A 20,014-nucleotide genomic window follows, 5' to 3' on the forward strand; every position below is an offset into this window, starting at 1 on the left:
GGTGAAATAGACCAAATTGATGGAAATATTCAAATCCTATACCCCTGAGTTGCAGTGGGATGGATTGGAGAAGATGATTTTCTGTCGAAGATACTAGCTGAGTAAAGAAGGAAACATAATACGTCAGTGATAAAACTCTGATGAATAACGAGTGATGACACCTTAAGCATTTAAAAAGGAATCATTCTCATGAAATTTCTACATTCATATCATTCATAACGCATTTTGGTTAGGAGCATCTGATTCATTCTGATCATAGTATCCTAATCATTTGGCATAAACATAGGCATATGAAACTGAGTCTACAGGACATGTCCCCCAGAGGACGGTGTAGCAACACCGGTAAAAATTGCAGATCTTATCTCCCTAAGCAGTAGTAGAGCAGATCGAAGATGGCGAATCTTATCTTCCCAAGGTAGTAGGAAAGCAGATTTAAACTACTAGTCTTATCTCCCTAAGCAGTAGTGAAGCAGGTTGAAGATTGCAGATCTTATCTCCCTAAGCAGTAGTGGAACAGATCGAAGATGGTGAATCTTATCTTCCCGAGGTAGTAGGGAAGTAGATTTAAACCACTAGCCTTATCTCCCTAAGCAGCAGTGGAGCAGACTGATGATTGTAGATATTATCTCTCTAAGCAGTAGTGAAGCAAATCGAAGACGGCGAATCTTATCTTCCCGAGGTAGTAGGGAAGCAGATTTAAGCCACTAGCCTTATCTTCCTAAGCAGTAGTAGAACTGGCTGATGATTGCAGATCTTATCTCCCTAAGTAATAGTGGAGCAGATCGAAGAGGGCAAATCTTATCTCCATGTAGCGGCAATGAAGCAGATTTAAGCCACAAGCCTTATCTCCTTGAAGTTGCAGTGGAGTAGGTTCAAGATACAAGTCGTATCTCCCTAAAGTTACAGTGGAGCAGACTGAAAATTGCAGATCTTATCTCCTTAAGCAGTAGTGAAGTAGATCGAAGACAGCAAATCTTATCTCCATGTAGTGGCTATAGAGCAGATTTAAGCCACCAGCTTTATCTCCCTGAAGTTACACTGGAGTAGACTGAAAATTGCAGATTTTATCTCCCTAAGAAGTAGTAGAGCAGATCGAAGACGACAAATCTTATCTCCATGTATCGGCAATGGAGCAGATTTAAGCCACTAGCCTTATCTTCCTGAAGTTGCAGTGGAGCAGGTTCAAGATACAAGTCTTATCTCCCTAAAGTTGCAGTGGAGCAGACTGAAGATTATGGATCTTATCTCCCTAAGCAGTAGTGGAACAGATCAAAGACGGTGAATCTTATCTCCATGTATCGGCAATGGGGTAAATTTTAGCCACCAGTCTTATCTCTCTGAAGTAGCAAGAGAGTAGGTTGAAGATACAAGTCTTATCTTCCTGAGATAGCAAGGAAGTAGACTGAAAATTACAGATCTTATCTCCCTAAGCAATAGTAGAGCAGATTGAAGACAGTGAATCTTATCTCCATGTATCGGCAATGGAGCAGATTTTAGTCACCAGCCATATTTCCTTGAGATAGCAGTGGAGCAGATCAAATATAACGAATCTTGTTTCCCAAAATGTGAAGCAGGTTGAAATTACAAGTTTTATCTCCCTAAAGTCGCAATAGAGTAGATCGAGGATGTATAGTGGATTGAAAGCGCAATTCCTATACCCCTGAAGATGCAATGGGTTGGAATGGGGCTACTTGAAGAAGATGAGCATAAAAAGGTCGAGATGTGGCAAGACCAGGCAAAATTGGCCTTTTTGTGGTATTTGCTTCATTCTCGTTACACAACAACGAGCAAAGAGGGGCAGCTGTAAGACCCAAATTTTGCCCGACCCAAAAATACAGACCCAAATCACTAAAATTAAACAGGCCCGATTACACAAGCCCAATGGCCCAAATCTTTTTTTAGAAACAGCAAACCCTAGACTACCCTTTTGCACCGCAGTCTCCATTCGTCCCACTTTGGCACGCCAAGCACGACCTTAAGCTCGAGCGTCACATGCCTCACGTCCGTGCGCCCCTTCACGCCTTCACGACCTGCGATTTGAGCAAAAGAATAGCAAGAAACTGCTTGTATTTGGCTATAAAGTCTTCAAGTTTCGATTATAAACGAACCTTTTTTTTTACCCTTTTACTTCAGAGAAATAAAATACGGATTAAAAGACAAAGTGTAAAAAATCAATAAAGAGCAACTAAAAGAATATTTTGAATGTGAATTACTTACTGTAATTTTATTCCGTTTTCTTCTTTTTCATTTTTTTCTCCCTTTTCATTCGAATCCACGACACATACTAAAGATAGGAGAGAGGAGAAGAGGCTTACCATGCATCATGCTTGCACCGCCGGAGGGCCTTGTGTCACTGGTCGCAAGCGGGCGATTGAAGGCTTGGGGCATTAGCCTTTCGGCGAAGAACAGAGAAGAGAGTGAGGGGGATCTCAAAATTTTAGGGTTTCTTTTGAAAAACAAGGGGTGCAATGTTTTTAAGTGATAAGAGTGGAATGACGCCGTATGGTGGGGGCAGGACCCGCGTTTTGGCTCTAAATGGGAAATTTACGCAATCAGTCCCCCTCCTTCGCGCTAGCATTCGATCGAGCCATGTTTATGCTTTCTTTAATCTTTTAAATTATCCCTGGAATTTACACGTATGCTCATTTCAGTCTGCGCTGAGATGATCCGTTTTTGGGGTTTGGTTTATTTTCTTTTTTGATCCCTATTGGTTTATGCACCTCGCATTTTAGTGTTAACAGTTTTTTTTTTTGGTTTACAAATTATCCTTTTGATTTTAACTTTTTTTCAATTAAGTTTTAATTCATATTTTATATTCTTTATAATTTATTTACTATTCATCTTTTTCCATTTATTATTTTAACATGTTATTTTGTACCGTTTTAATTAATTATATATTGTTAAGTTTTTTTATTTCCTTTTGGTATATATTTATATTGATTCGTTATATGATTGACTGATTTTAAAATTCTCTCTTGTAATTCTATACTTTAGAGATTTATATGTTATTTCTTTTCGTACATAAATATATATACATACATTTGTTTTTTCAAACACTTTCATAAATTATTAATATATATATATTTTGTATATATTGTTTATATTAAGTTATCTCATTTCATGTATATTATTTATTTAGATTGACATATTATTTTGTATATCACTTACCTTTTTTTATATTCATTATTTATTTTAAAATTTCATTTATACATTATTATTTCATACATTACTTATTTTATTTTATTTTCTTGGTCTGTTCAAACTTTCATGTAAATTACTTTCTTCAAGATTTATATATATGATTGATTGTTTGCATATTGATGTTTCTAAATTGCATTTCCTTTATATCATTGTTTAGTTGTTTTAAAAATGGCCACATGTTATTTGTGTTAGTATGTCTTTAAATTTGCTTTTAATTCATTAGCCTTTAAATGTTAATATTAGTATTTGTACAATGTAATATTATTGCCACGTATTCTCATCTCATGTTCAATACTATGCTTGTATGTTTGTTATTTCATTGAATTTTAAATTCCAAATTTTCGCACAATATCGATTGCTTTTTACCCTTAAGTAAATCAAACGAATATATTTTGAGCCCGTTTTATAATTGTTTATTTGGAAACTCCTCAAAACAAGGCAACGTTTCGTGTTTGGAAATTCGAGGAATCGTGCCCTAACGTGCTGGGTTTCGATTTATCGTTGAACCAAATAACCAAATACCCTTTTCGAAATTTCGTTGCGTGTTTTGGAAATAATGGGATGATCTCAGTTTTTGGAGGCTTAAAATATCGTATCCTAACGTGCTGTACGTGGTATTTTATTCCTTTGAGACGAGGGAATCCTAAAAATCCAACTCGAATTGTTCATACATTTTTAAAGGGATCGTATTTTAACATTTTTTTTCAAATTTTCAACGTTAGGACATTAATTAGTCAATTGGTAACAATTTTGGGCGTTACGAGGGTGCTAATCCTTCCTCGTGCGTAACCGATTCTTGAACCTTCTTTTTTTCCTCGAATTTCGTAGACCCAAAATCATTGTTTTAATAAACCAAAATATTTTATTAAAATAATCAATTTCAAGGTGATCCGATTACACCTTGAAAAAGATCGGTGGCAACTCCATTTTTGTTTTTTGGTCGACTTCAATTTTTCAAATTAAAAATAGTTTCGACACAAGAAATAGAGTAAAAGAAGGGGAGAGAAGTAACCAATGTTAGTATACTGATTGGATTAAGAATCAAAACTATTAATCCATCAATTGAAAGTCCATCTTTATGTTACAATGCCAAATTCCAAGAAAACTTTGTTCAAAGTCTCCTTCGTATATTTTACTTACAAATTTGGCACTCAAAAGACACTTCCAAATTGCTCTCTAACTCTCACCTCCAACTTAAACAAGTTCTACAATATATAACACAAAAAAGGCAATCACTAATCTCTCTAAAATAACCACTTAAAAAGGTTTTTAATTATACTTCATACTCGTAAACATCTTCTCAAAGTCAAATTACTTTAATCATTAGATATTTAAATTGATGTAATTTTAATTGTTTTTAAAGTCCAAATTTGATCGTTGCTTCATTTGATTCTTCCACATGAAGTCTTCACTAATATATTTTTTAACAATCTTTAAAAACCAACAATTAATGGTCCTAGCAAATTTGGTCAAAATGTGTCAATTAAATAAGGCAACTTATATCGTTCGATCAGCTTTTCTTTTAAGTTGCAATTGATGATATGACTGATAGTTATAACAATCTCTCATTTTGATTATTTAAAAAAAAAAAAAACTTAATAGCAGTAAGAATAATCAACTCAATATTCTCTCTTAATTCATACACTCAACTATGAATTCAAACCATAGAATCAATTGTTAATGCAAGATAAATAAAGCATTAACAATTAAAACGCAGGGTATTAGAAGTATCATAGTAAATTTGGGGAAATATTAAGAAACAAACTAAGGACAATTCAAAAAAATCTATAAAAACAGCTTCAATTCAAGTGCAATGGTAGAAACAAAATTTCCATCAGCATCCCCAAGCAACAATAGCAAATCCTGCGGATCTCATTAACCCCCCGCCCTTTTTTTCAAAAATGGTAAAGGCATTTATTGTTGTTGAGCAAGTAGGTCCATCTTATGCCAATGAGCTTTAATCTTTTGCGTTGAAGTATTTTGATTTGATTCTCAATGTATTAGTTTTATTAAGAAAGGTCTGTTGGCTTTGATGTCTTAAATTTTTTACATAACAATGTTTAAAATAAATTTGATTTGTATTATATTTCCTAAGTTATTTAGTGAAAATATGGTTAAAATTTTTATCAAATATTTTCATAGATTTGCAATATACCAAAAATATCTTTTAATTTATTTAAATAATTTTGAGTTAATACTAAAGTGTTCTAAGATGTTTAAAATTTTTTTAAGGGACTTTGGTATGTAAGACTCGAGACATCTACATGTCTCGAGACATGAAAACTTCGAAGTAAAATTCTACTTCAAGGGCTGCATGTCTAGAGACATTAGCTAGCAAGTCTACAGACATATCTCGAGACATAAGTTAGTTTGTCTATGTCTCGAGACATAGCTTGTCAAAGACTGTGTAATGGCTATTTTTCAACCATGTCTTGAGCAATTTTGTCAAGTTTTGAGACATACGTTACAGTGACAATTTTTAAGCCCGAAATTAATTCTTTCAACAAATAGAATTCATCCTCGATGACCATAAACGTTCATAAACTTATTCCTTGATATAAATACGTTCCATGAACATTTCAAAACTCAAGAGAGAGATATCTGAGCATCAATATCAAGAGAAAAATATTTAAATTTTTATTTTTTTATTTCTCTTGTAAATATTCTCTAGAAACTTATTGTTCGATCTTTTATGTTGAGACTCCCTAGATGATGATTTCCTAATACCCATGTCAATATATGCAACAAACATGATTGACCACGAATGCTTTTGAGAAAAATAAAAAGTTAGGTGCAACACAAGTGATCACTATAAAAGGAAACAACAAACCAAGGATTTTCATTGTATAAAACACCAATTATATAGTTGAGACAGTCAAGACAACAACAAAAAGTCCCTCAGATCTCATTGCTAAGAACAATTGGTTATCACTTTTATTTTCATTTTTTGGAGAGTTTAATTTTGTAAACACATACTATAAAATTCTAATGAGAGGATACCATTTATTTTATATTCAAGTTATAAATTCGCTATTGCAAGTAATGTCATGCCATGCACAAGTCATGTACAAAACATACCAACTTTTGGCTTACTATCACAACAACTCAAATTTTCAGCACATCAAAGTACATGAATTATACATACATGGTCTATCAGCTACTTAGTAAGTCAAACTATAAATGTCAGAAGTGAATAAATTCATAAATCAATCTAAGATAAATTCTACTTGAATCCAGTTCAATGTATTATCAATCCAAACAATCACATCTACCTCGTAATTTCTTAGAGTCATCCATTCTGATAACCAAGATAAACTATTTTCCTAATTGGGCTTATAGACGACATAATTTTCCCCTAATAATTTGAATCATTTGCTCAATCTGATTCTATAGACTATGGACAATTTAGATTACCTATTCATATATGTTGTCTTATCACATTATAATACAACTTATTATTAGTTAAACTTTAGGTAATCAAAGAGTGTATAATAGGTTTCTAAGAATGGGTATCGAGTTATTTTTAAGACTTGGTATAATTGAATTTCATTAATTATATTAAATTAGATGAGAAATTGGGTTAATGATTATTTTGTAAGAATTTAGAAATTTGTGAGGCAAATGCTTCAGAGTAAAATTTAATATTAGAATGAGGAGGTCTTAAATGGTTAAAAGCTCAAGAATAAGATAGCAATTAGATCATTAGCTTAAAATTAGGGATGGCAATGGAGTGAAGTGAGGGTAAATATTACTAAATTCACTACTCTTCACAATTGGCACACTCTACTCCACCACTCACCTTGCTCCATAATGAGTGTATAATCTTGAAAACCATTACCAACTCTATGGATGTTGGGTGCATCCATCGCTGCCTCACTCTACTCCGCTTCGCTTCATTTCAATTCAATTTTTGCTTATTATCTTTAATATTTTTAAAGTTAAGTAAATATTTAGACATAATTATTCAAAAAATATTTAAACATAAAATATATGAATGTTTTTTATAATTACCTTTTTACCTTTTTACCTTTTTAATAGTTTATATGTAAGGATAGAATAATAATTTTATATAGTGGAGCGGGTCGGGATAGGGCAAACAATTACTATAACTGCTCAGTACTCACTATTCAAAAGAAAAAAAATCCACCTTCCATGTCCCGCATCCACTTTTCAAACAAAAAAAAATCTACTCTATTCAGAATAGATCAGTTCATAATCCGTCAAGCGGTTCGAATTTTACCATCCCTATTTAAATCCATTGAAGGGAATGGTTACGTAGTTTTCTTTCCATGCAACTAAGAAAAACTACAGATTTATTTTTCCTCTCAAATTCTCTCAATCAGAATCAAATCAATCAAATTCAACAAGGTAAACTTGTTTTTCTCATCGATTTTTTTATCAATTCAATCTTTGAAGTCATGATTTCACCATATTCACCTTTTCTTCATTTTCAGGTTGATTTAAGGATGAGTGAGGGAGCTTGATTCTTGTTACTTTCTTGATGATTTGGGGGTATACTTAAGTGGTATAAGTTTAGTATAACATAAGAACGTTGAATTTCTTATTTAGATAGGTTTTGAATGGGTTTTTGAAGATTGAGTTAGTTTGGGAAAGAGAAAGAGTGATGAGATTGTTAATGATTTTTTATGGATTTTAATGAAGTATGGAGTGTTTTTAAGTTTTAGGTTTTAGTTCAATGTCTTCAATTATACTTTCAGAAATTCTAAAGTTGAACTCATGCAAAAAAAACTTTATTTTTTATTGAAAATCTGAATTCGATTCTTATTTAACTTGATTTTTTCACATAAAATTTTCATTAATAGGTTAAGTGCTTAAATTAGGTGATTTACATAAAAGGCTAAATCTTTTAAAAGTACTTAAAAGAAGTTTTTAAATGTCATATATCAAATTTCAAATTATGTTTTTATATTTTCTCTCTTTATTTTTCAAATAATATTGAACTTAATTGTAATGTGTTTTATTCAAAACAAGTCAATTTTCACCTAATTTTTCTATAAATTAAAGTACTTGAAAAGTCTTTAGTTGAGCACTTCCGTAAAATTGAAAATTTATATTACTATTTTAAAAGATTTAACTTATGTGAATAACTTTTAAAATGTTTGAGGGTTTAACCTCACAAATATGCTACTAACAATTAAAGGTTGAGGTAAATTGGGTCAAAAAATTATGAGAATCAAATACAGCTATAACTGGCACTACAAAGTTTCATTGATATAATTATAACCCAATTAAATTGATTTTTTGGGGGATTTCGTAGAACTGGCAACCTTGGATATGATAAGAATAGAACATGAATGTTTCGCTATTTCTAATGCTAAACCCATCTTCTAATTTCTCTCATTTTATACGATGGGTTACTTTATCTTAATTATGAAAGAAAAAGACTTATGTTACAACATAAAGAAAACAAATACATGGATTGTAAATTACTCGTTTTAATGGTATGATGGAATTTTCGGGTCTACAATCCCACCGCCATCTGCTTAGGTGCTGGAAAAAAATATGCCAAACTTAATGGCAGATGCTGAAAAGATCTCGCTTATCATAATGAAGTGCTTGTCTTCTCATTCTGAAATAAAGCTAGAAGAAGGGTCATAGCTGTTACCTCAACAACTTGCATTCGGAAGCTCAGCTACTTGGTCAATCTGATCATCGTTGGGATTGAAAATCTTCCCTTAAAAAATGTCTACTGACGCCCATAGCCGTGGCCTTCAAACCTCCAGGACAAGGCCCCTGCCTCATTCGTCTGTGAGGGCTTAAAATTACACAGATACCAGAGAATGGGAGGGTATCTGGACAGCCCCGAAAAGCAGCATCATTGTCATTCAATCGAACTCTTGGGCACAAACATCTGCTGCTTGGTAGGAGCATATTATCTTGTATGAAAAGAGAAACTGATCCTCAGACTAATTTGCACCCTTTTTTGTAAGATTAGTTCCCTTAGCCTTCTCCTTCTCAGCTTTCTTCTTCTCCAAGTCAACCTGTTTCATATTCTCTTCGTGTGCTTTCCGAAACAACCTCACAAAATTTAAGAGAGTTGCAGTAACTGCATTGAACAAAATACAGCATCAGGTGTGATCAATTCAACTTTAAATCACCATTTCAAAACCAGTATACTATGATGCTATGTTACTCAGGTTCAGGTGTGAGTGCCAAATACAGGTATATTTTATTGTATTTAAGTTCTTCCATGTATGAGGGTACTTGGAGGATCCTCCAAAAAGTGTGAGACATGGGTGTTGGAAACCAGTAATGCACGAAAATTGAGTCAAAGCAACATATTTATGATGGAAGATTGAAAAAAATAGAACCCTAACTAGGATATAGAATATAACACATGAAAATTTTACAAAATCTTAATTTTGATAAAATTAGGTTCTTTTTGCTTTTAGAAACCACACTATATACTTCCGGAGGTACAAAACAAAAGATGAGTCTTGATGAAAAACAAGGATATTTTGAAGATTGAAAATTGTAACAGCTAAATTTTATGAATAATTTATTTCAAATAGAACCATGATGTCACCATTTACTTACTAACAATATTTACTTTTGAATTTTGATCACCAACTTCAGCTTTATAGCAAAAACTGGAGAAGAAATAAAGAATTAAATAGAGCCCTGGAAAATAGAAAAACCCTAGAGACAAATATTTTAGGAAAATGTTGTTCCATTTTGCAATTACAGTTTTATATAATATGATAGAAGCTTGAAAGCCCTAAATTTCTAATTTTCTAAAATAACAACGCAACTTTTTAAATTCTCTCTTTATTAATTACCAAGTTCCAAAACCCTTTTCTCCCTTTTCTCTAATTTGGTCATTTACCATGTATTCATCATACTTAGAGTCAATGTGGAGATGGAAAATGGAAAATATTTCCCAAAACTAAAAAGGCCTTTACTTCCCTATATCTTTTCTTGTCTCGGCTATCCTGTCTTCACCTTTGTCCATAATTTAACAAGTATTTTAGTTTCCTAAGAATAAAAAATCACACTGAATTCAATCACAAAATCACCCTTATCCATCTCTAGTTAAGATGTTCATCCTCATATTTATTTTTCTTAACTTCAGGTGGATTTTCCTCTTCTTTTGGGACTAACATGACTACATCCTGAAACATTTGGCCCTTTAACCTTGTGATAACCTATTTGATGGGCGAAAGGAAAATGAGGGTTGAATGGGAGCTATAGTGGGTCAATAAAATGTCTTTCTCTAACATTCTCATTATGCACATTTAGACAACTACTCAAAGAAACTAGGTACAGAATGCAATCTACCTTGCTCAAAGGGGTATCGAGCAGGATCCTCACCAAAATAGAGTGCAAGTGCATCTGCATTTCTACCCTGTCCATCAAAAAGGTAAAACCAATAATTAAAGAAAGACAAAATCAAAAGAATTGGACAACATTAGATGATGCATAAAAGAGAGTGTCAATAGTTGGCAAATTACCACCACAGAATATAGATTTGTTACGGATGTCACCTCTCCTTCAGCAACAGAAAGGAATCCCTTTAATGTCTAAATTAAATTTAAAAAAAAAATGTTAGAACAAGGAAAGTATTCTCTAGACGAATAAAAAGCAGTTGACAGTGTTTGGTGTAGGTGACAAAGCCATAACAAATGCTCACTCTATTGCATCAGAATATTATATAAGACCTAATGGTGTTTCAATCAGAAAGAACTACCATGTAAGATGAAGATGATTATCTGAAGGAACTTTCAAATAGGAATTTATTGTTTCTAACCATATTCTTTTATTAATATTCCACTATACTAGTTATAATCACTTGTGCATCAAAGTTAGTGTCTTGGCATTACAAACTTGTACGAGTACCCATTCTTTATTTACTGACCCCAACTTTTAGGGGTATGCCATAACATTTCTCTTATTCTAACTTATAAAATAACTTACATGGGCAAAGGTAAAAACAAAAAGCTAGTAGCCAATCAGGAACTTTTCACAAACGAATGCAGTTGAATAAAATATTTGAGTTGTAAACTATAAATTACAAGTGTAGACCATGCAACAAAATTTTTACATGTATGTTGAAGAACAAAAAGCAATGAAATAACTACGTACCCCCCGGAAAACTTCAGACACAGGACCATCATTTTCAGAGGCAGCTAGCTCCTGCTTAACCTTTTCTAATCCTTTAGTTATAGCTTGCATTTCTTCTGCTAAAGATTTTAATTGTATCTGCAAGGACACAAGGCTTCAAATAGTGTTACCAAACCATAAACCTCAAACACTAAGACTAATGAGAAACCTTAGTTGCAGCCTCAAGGCTGACAAATTCTTGGTGAAAATCTAAAAGTGCTGGTTTCTTGGCAGCTAGGACCTGAACCACAATAAAACAGGGTTTAGACAACAAAAAAGACAGACAGTTGCTGTTTGCATAAAAAACAAGTGTCCAGTAGTAACGTAACATATAAACTAGGTGTAGAATATAAGTCAGGCAAATATTACAAGAAACAGAATGACCTTAATAACACCACAACAGAGAAAAACAAAATTAGTAACCAAACCTTGCAAAGATAATGCATGAGTGTCATCTTGCTGTTAGAAGCGCGTGTATCTATGAGCTTTAGAAGACTGTCCAACTTAAAGCCAACGGCAGAACCTGTAATAGGAATGATTTGAAACTTCATATTGAAGGAGCATGCGAGCAGTTAAAACGTCCTCACCAACTCTAATCTAAAATGTTTATCAGCTTTAAATCAAACCCGGATCTAGTAATTTGGCTAAGAAAAAAAGTAAAATCTGAACTAGTGTAGACAGGGGATAATGAATTTATTTATGGCAGCATTGTGCAAAAGTTCGAAACAGTAGACATAAATGCAGAAATTGGACATTAGAGGACATAAATGTATAAACCACGTAAACCTCTAGCTATTGACAAGAACGTGTTGAGCACTATCAAGAGTACACTTAACCAGACATCTATCAAATTATAACCCAGAAAAATGACTCTGATAAACCCACCCACTTCCAAAATTAAGAGACAAACAAAGCACAAACATGCGAAGTTCAGAAGAAAATGCTTCACTATTTTTCTGACATCCAAATAATATACGGCATTCCTTCTAAGAATAGAAGTTAGCACATGAGGTCATAAAGAAAGTCCCAGTAGCATCTCATAGCATGTAACAGAAGCAATAAGAAGACTTTCAACTACCACAGAGTACGCCCCCTAGAATTACACAGGCCAACTAGTTTTCCAGTTTAAGATGCAGAATGCTGCTTAAAATAGTGTAACTTATCGTCAGTTGCAACAGTGCAGGAAAATATCAAAGCAAGTATTAGTCACATGCATGTGAATCCAAACAAACATAAATTACAAGCAGTTTAGCTAGTAAAGACCCTCTACATAATCTTTTACTAGTAGCAGTTCTAGAATCAATGATTGTATCCAAAAAGAAAATTGAACACGTCCCTTACCCCTAGCAGTTCCTTGGTTCAAAGTATTCCCCAGATAGAGAATTTTCTTCATTATCTCCTTTAGTTTAAGGGAATTTCGAACCTCACAACCAAAAAAAAAGTGGTAAGACAATGAATGAGAAATTACAGTCAATTCCACTCAGCAATATTAAAGATATACCTCATCACAAGCAGAATTTACAGTGCTTAAGCTCTTTTTGAATTCAGAAATCTGCATGTAGTAAAAAGTGTCTGAATACAGGTAAAACAGGGGATTCCAATAAATAAAAATAATGAAATAAAAAGAGGGAGAAAGTGAATAAGAGACTGATTAGTAATAGTAAACTTATTATCAAATCAGATTAATTATGGAGATACCGCCGAACCTGAGAGCCGAACTGAATTTTGAAAGAAAACACTCTTAATTTGGACTCTACCCTTGGCACTTTCATCAGTTCCAAAAAGTACTGAACATGAAATATCAAATACCAGTTAGAGTTTAGAATTTTGGCAAAGATAGATCATATGAAACATGGAATTGGAAAAGCATATAGGAACTTGATTTAGAAAGAGTTTCTTCATAAAAGAAAATCAAGGATATCCTTATCTTGTACTTGATTCAATGGTGTTTTAACTTATAGGTCTCTAGCACTTAATGTATCTTTTTAATGTTTGATTGACCAAATTTGAGTAACATAATAACATAACATAGTAAAACTTTATCTGGCCTTTCATTCTTACCCTTTCTTGAATAAAAATGTTAATAAGAATCATCCTTTGAATAGGCCAGGATATCGTATTTAATTATCATATGAAAGCATCTCAATTTTAAAAGAAAAAAATCTTAGGCCAGATTGTATAAGAACTTTTTCTTTAAATATAGGAGTTCTTTTTCTTTTTTTTTTTGTTTGGGGGGGGGGGGGCAGCATGCACCAACCATTGAGCCAAATGATGTTGTCAGAAACAAGAAGAATATAAAGAAGAAGACGAACCAAATTACAGTTCCAGAAAAGTGCATTTCTGACAGATCAATGGCAATGCAATCATCTATCAATCTACTAATAAAAGAAAGCAAGTCTAAGGATTTGAAGAAGAAGATAGAGGAAAAACTGCAGACCTGTTCACACTTCCCCAAACTCTCTTTGTCACCAGTGTAGCCCTAAAAAATCACAACCAAAGAAAACAAACTTGCAATGGTAAATGAATTCCTATACTAAACAAAGAATCTGTTCTGAATAGCTTAAAGTCCTATACAAAATCAAGATATGTTAGAACTTCACCTTGAGAAGTTCCATTTCCTCTTTGGTGGGACAAAACTTTATGAGATTTTCCACTTGATCAACATCCAATACTACATCATCCATTGCTAGCACTGCTGCCTGAGAAAAAACGTATATCTGTACATGATTAGCCAAAAACTAAACCGACAAGCTTCAATTAAAACTAAGGGGAAACAGGAAATGAAAGAACTGAGAGGGCATCAATTCAATGAAATCTTATTTTCCCCTGTTTCCAATAATTCAATCAGAAAAAGAATTGGAATCGTAAGATAGGAATTTGTGTTACACCAAGACAGTATCTTTTGAAGAAGCCAATTGACGTAAGTACACCAGACTTCAGGGAAATTAAATGTAATCACTAGAAAAAAACAAGAATCTTGTTGTCCTGTTTGTACATACTACAAGGAAAACAGCCATACTCCAAGTTCACATCTATACAAGTGAGAATACCCATACACTTCCTCCAGTTATGTAAAAAACACTAATAAATGCAATATCACGTCCGTGTCCTGCTTACCATCATATCAGAAAGTGGCATCTTAACTTTAGTGAGCATAATTTCAGTGTTGTTGGCCCTCCTCAAGTCAATCTAGATTGGCAAAAATAAAGGTTAGTGATGACATTGGTGAACAGGAAAGTAATCATCATTATGATGATTTTATAAAGTTTCATACAGGCAATAAATGCATCATTTAATAAATTTCCAGAAAGGCATCCTCTACCTACAGTGGAGAAGGGGGGAAATAATAATCATTATGATGGTTTTATAAAGTTACATGGTAATAAACACAAATTATTTAATAAATGTCCAGAAAGGCATCTTTTTACCCTCAATTCCATGACCCAAAGAAAAATTCATGAAAGAAAAGCACAAAATGAGAACATCATGGATATAAATCATAAAGAATGAGACAGTCCCAATAGGACATCCTAGCAGTTAGAACTTAGAACCTTGAGAATTCATCTTGGAGGTCTTAGATTCAGATCTTGGGAGGGGTAAGATAGGAGGGATGGGAGAAGGCTACCTCCCATAGTATAGCTCAGAATACTTGTATACCAAAATATTAAGGATGCATATAGAATAAAACCTTCATTAATTACTTAAACTTCCAGCTTTATGGAAATCTTCCTAGACACAGACAGAGAAGCATTTATCATTAACTAAAAGCACCAAACAAAGATTAGAATGCCCCTTTCCCATTACAAAGTAAAACCGTCCACTGTATGCTTAAAATTACAAGCTCTTCAATTTCTAAGAGTGAAACCTTTTACTTATTCTAAGCCTATAAGGAGGTTCAAGTAGCAGTTCCACAGTCACCTATGAAAAACATAGATGTACGGGTTTATTAAGAAAAATGAAATTCCAGATTACCAGGTGGACTTTGTCAGGTTTTGATCCAACTGACTTGCGTCGCACTCCAGATCTATTAACTGAACCAGCAGGTTTAGGAACAACTGCAGAGAAAAGAGTCTCAAGCTCTGACACATCAAATTCTGGCATACTAGTACAAAGAAGGCCATGTCAGCAAATGCAAAATGGAAATTAATAAACGTAAAAGATTATCGTGAACATATGATGCATGGAATCTAGCATGAATACTTAGTAAATTTTATCACTTATGGAAGCTCGCTGTATTAAAAAACAAAATCAGTAAAAGAAGACACAATACATTTGAGCCTCATGTCTTTGTAATTCTTCCCACAAGCTTCCTTGTATTGCCCTTGTGACCTTGCTCCAGTGCAAAGGCTTTAAAGAAGACCTCCTAGGTGCTGTGCCAGCTGCTGGAGACGATAGCCCACGCCCTCTTCCTCTACCATCAACTACTCTAGCACCCAATGATGGGGCTAGAGGAGCACCGGGAGCTCTAGGTGGAGGTGGAGGGCCTAGAGCTCGGCCTCCAGGAGGTGGAGGTGGAGGGCCTGGAGCTCGGCCTCCAGGAGGTGGAGGTGGAGGTGGAGGTGGTGCTCCACCTATAGGTCGTGATGCGCCATGCATAGGAGGTGGGCATGGTGCTGGCGCTCCAGGAACAGGTGGAGGTGGTGGGGGTGGTGCTCCATGTCGAGCAGGCACGGATGGCACTCCACGCAAAGGGGGAGGTGCTGGAGGAATGGCTCCCAATTTTGGTGGTGGAGCACCATTCATCAATGGAGGTGAAGGAGGAAGTGGCATACCGGACGTCGGTGGGGGTGCAAGTGGAGGTGGAGGTGGAGTTCCTCGTAAAAGAGGTTGGGGTGCAGGAGGAGGAGAAACTCCATGACCAGGAGGAGGTGGTGGTGGTGGTGGAGGGGAAGCTTTGTGAAGTGGTGGTGGAGGGGGAGGAGGAGGACGAGAAGCTCTTGGAAGTGGTGGAGTTGTAGGCAACAAAGCTTCATCCCGAGGAGGAGGAGGAGGTGGTGGTGGTGGTGGTGGTGGTGGTGATGGAGAATTTAGTACAATAGAAGTTGCATTTTCTTGAAATGATGATGAAACCAACAAAGAAAAACTAGGTGGAGGTGGGGGAGGAGGAGGTGGTGGTGGTGGTGTTGATGACGGTGAGAATGGAGGTGGAGGGCTAGGTGGAATGGGCGCCGATTGTTGCGGAAGAGGAGATGATGTTAAAATTATTGGAACGCTAGAAATTTCTTTTGGAGAGTTAGACAGCTCCACAAGGTCAGCCTTCACACTTTTTGGCTTGGACGAAACATCCTTTGAAATTGAAACTCCATTAGAGCCCTTTTGATTGGCACTTGAATAAGAATCCTTCAAAGCCACACTATTGGATAATAATGCAACCGGTGCACTATTATATCGTGATGGTGGATATGATACATGCATTGAATTGGTATAAGAGCCTTTGTTAGGAGGGATCCACCGAGATATGGCATTTGGCTTTGCTTGTCTTCCAGGAGGACCCTGAGCTTCTTGTTGTTTGCTCTTTGATTTTACCAAAAGAGAATCTAAAGCTGGTTTTGGGCCCATCCCAGCATGTTTCTTTGAAGCAGGCAGTGTTCTCTCAGGTTTAGGTTTGGAAACATCACTTTTCAACCTTTGGTGCAACATCTTAGATTCTGAATTCTTTAGTTGGACACAGTCTTTTCTATTGCCCTTATCCTCCATTTCTTCCAATTTGCCAAGCACACCTTCTGTGACTTCAGTGGTTTCTCTCACCCTCAGCACATCAACAGTAAATGCCACTGGTTCAACTTTGATGTCTCCATCATCAACAGCAATGTCTTTCACTGCATTAATGTCAGAAACCATCCTCTTATCTAAGTTATAATTCACATCATCAACAGCAATGTCCTTAACTGCATCCATACTAAAGTCAACCTCGACATCCTGCTTGTAATTCCCATCATTTGACGCACAATCTTGAAATTTAAAAGGATCCACGTTCTCCCTCCAGACTTCTTTTTGCTCTACCTTGTTGTCAAGAACTATGAGACTGTTGTCATCCACCTTTCCTTCGAGCGCATTGACTGTATTGCTGAAGATCTCTTCCACCTCAAAAAATTCCTCCGGTGCAGCACTTTCCATCTCATTCCCATTTTCACTTTCCATGACTTCAAGGAGATCAGGGACAACAGCATCAGGGTCAGTAAAAAGTACCTGATACAGATAAAAAAAGTATGCATTCAACTCCCACAACTTCAGAAGAGAAAAAAACATCCACATAATAATAATTTTAACCTACCTCCGCTCTAAAGTCCTTTGGAAATTGATCCTTCCCATCCCACAACACATCAATCTCATCACGGTTGAGCATCAAAATATTTGCTTGGACAAATGCTGTGTGAAACATAACTCTGAATATCATCTCTTCACGTACCAAATCTTCATTTAAATGGATGCACTCAAGCACAACATCTCCTTGAACACGGCAATGAATATCCATTTTTACCAATATACACTCTTCCTGCAGATAAACCATATTAGAACATACCAAATTTTGGTCAATTTATCTTGTCAGTTTCAATTTTGTGACTTAGGCTTTAGGCATCACCTTTAGGAAGTGACGAACTTGGTTTTTTTCCTTTAAAGTTGAAAACAGAAGTTTAGAACTTCTAGTGGCTGGTGTTTTGGGGTCCTGTCCATAAACACGTACAACTGGCCTGCACCCTTCTTCCCCTCCAAAGGTTGGAATAACTCTAAGAATTAAACAATCCAAAAACAGAGGTGTATCTGATGGAGGCCAGTCAGAACCCAAATTTCTTCTAGAAATATACTGAAGATATCTTAACTGGGAAGGTTGAGGGTTCAAAGGTGACAGAAGCTGGAGAAGTTCCCTAGGAGCTTGCCTGTAGACCATTTCAAGAGTCTTCTGCTCACCATTGTACTGCTTTCGATATAACAGAAGACCAGCAAGCATGAATGCGAGTACAGGCCATCCTCCTCTTTCACAATGCATCAAAAGCACATTCTGCTGCCCTTCCAATGACAACCAGCTTTCACTTGATCGAAGGAAATGACGAATCATTTCAAGTGGCAGCAACTGACATCCTCCATGTTGCCGTGGGTAATCCATAACAGTCATGTCATACTGAGATAAAATGTCTGAAATTAGGCTCCTCCTCTCCCCTTCTCTGAAATTAAACACCATAAAAGAAGCATCAGGAAAGTAGTCTTGTAGCTGCGCCACAATGCCACCCATATACACTTTGTACTCATCTTCTTCCAGTACATCCACGGAGAAACAACAGTCAAATACTGCAAAACAATCAACAAGAAAACTGAATAAAATAAACAATACTTGGTGACCATATGCCTCCTAAAACCAAAATATAATATGGTAAGTTTCTAATTGTTGAGTTCATTAGGAATGCCCACAAAAAGGGAATTTATTAACTTTATTAAGAAAGAGAAAAGTAAATATTCTTCAAAACAAAAAAATGTGTAGAAAATGGTACGAAAACCTTCAATGCTCCAAGTGATGACGTACCAGTTTCTAAGCTTCAAATGATTTTGTTACAAAGTACAAAAGTGAATCAGTCCAGTAACTCTACTTTAAAATAACTACGCCGTCCTATTTCAGCTTATCTCCTAATAATCAAGGAAACCAACATGCTAAAAATCCTTAAGAGTTTCTTAACCGCACCAAAACCCTGAAGAAAAACGAAATTAAATGAATATAAAATAAAATATCAAGCTAAGAATTTTGAATAAGAAATATTCCCAAACAGAATCAGAGAATTCAAAGAACTTGTCCCCAGTGGCATTTCCCTTGGTAAGGTAAAATGAAGATAATTTCGACACTTTGAAGCATAACTGAACCACACATTAAGTAGGAATGAAGAAAAAGATTACCGTAGACACGTTCGGATATCTCCAGAAGCCGATCCGGCGGCTTTCGGTAAAAGAACCGTCTAAACAGCGCCATCAAATGGCGCTGTTACTTACCTGATTGGATCCAAAGCCCTTTTCTTTCAAGCACAACCAATTAGATAGCGTTTCAGTTCGATCCTCCTCTCTCTTTCAGTAAAACTAATGAGAGGTCCTCGTTTCCGGATTTCAAATTCAGTTACAACTTACTCAAAATTTCGACTTAAAATAATCACAATTCCCCGTCAATACCCTCTCCAAAACACACGAAATTGTTCGAAAGGAAACAAACAGAAGCTCTATCATCAAAGAACTATTAAAAATTTTCAATTCCTTAAATTAAGGTAAGAAGTAAGAAACAACAATAGGGGAAGACGTGGGGACTATGATGAGAAAAGAAAAGAAAAAGAAAGTTTTGAGATTACGCTGTAACGGAAACTAGTAATGTTTTGGAAAAAAAAAAGTCAAATTTTTTGTTTTCTTTCTTTATTTTCTAAAAAATAAGAGGTTAAATTTTTGTTATTAGTCCCTTTACTTTGCAAAGTTATGAATTTAAACCCTTTACTTCAATTTGATCATTTTAGTCCTTTTACTTTCCAAAATTTAAAATTTCAGTCATCATCAAACAATAATTGTTAAATTTATTAACTTCTACTATTTTCAAAAGCTGATGCGCCAAACATATTATTATATGTGTAATGACATGTCAACTTATTATTTTCACATATTACTCCCTAAATATCCAATTAATGGATTAACAATTGTCATTTGCGTTAATATTGAAATTTCAAAA

At 35.0% G+C, this 20,014-nt stretch overlaps 1 protein-coding gene across 1 annotated transcript; it reads right to left on the reverse strand.

The window, feature by feature from the left end:
* Positions 1-8,471: 8,471 nt before the first annotated feature.
* On the reverse strand, positions 8,472-19,681 carry LOC108455861 (formin-like protein 20). The gene is made up of 17 exons (XM_017754430.2): positions 19,207-19,681; positions 17,906-18,609; positions 17,597-17,818; positions 15,593-17,511; positions 15,295-15,424; positions 14,440-14,511; positions 13,923-14,021; positions 13,760-13,801; positions 13,029-13,109; positions 12,824-12,874; positions 12,664-12,745; positions 11,751-11,845; positions 11,492-11,563; positions 11,305-11,421; positions 10,674-10,742; positions 10,501-10,567; positions 8,472-9,268 (listed from the first exon to the last, which is right to left on the reverse strand). Exons 1-17 carry the CDS (start codon positions 19,277-19,279, stop codon positions 9,129-9,131), a joined length of 4,035 nt encoding a protein of 1,344 aa, XP_017609919.1. The 5' UTR covers positions 19,280-19,681; the 3' UTR covers positions 8,472-9,128.
* Between the last annotated feature and the right edge of the window lie 333 nt (positions 19,682-20,014).

Source organism: Gossypium arboreum, chromosome 7 (assembly GCF_025698485.1).
Source record: "Gossypium arboreum isolate Shixiya-1 chromosome 7, ASM2569848v2, whole genome shotgun sequence".
Lineage (NCBI taxonomy): Eukaryota > Viridiplantae > Streptophyta > Magnoliopsida > Malvales > Malvaceae > Gossypium > Gossypium arboreum.

Excerpts from the sequence above, each read along its gene's own strand:
- LOC108455861 (XM_017754430.2), bottom strand. The coding sequence starts at position 19,279 with ATGGCGCTGTTTAGACGGTTCTTTTACCGAAAGCCGCCGGATCGGCTT. Across the intron at positions 12,746-12,823 it reads TAAATTCTGCTTGTGATGAG|GTTCGAAATTCCCTTAAACT; the intron begins GTATATCTTTAA and ends TTTGGTTGTGAG. Across the intron at positions 11,846-12,663 it reads GAACCAAGGAACTGCTAGGG|GTTCTGCCGTTGGCTTTAAG; the intron begins GTAAGGGACGTG and ends TTCCTATTACAG.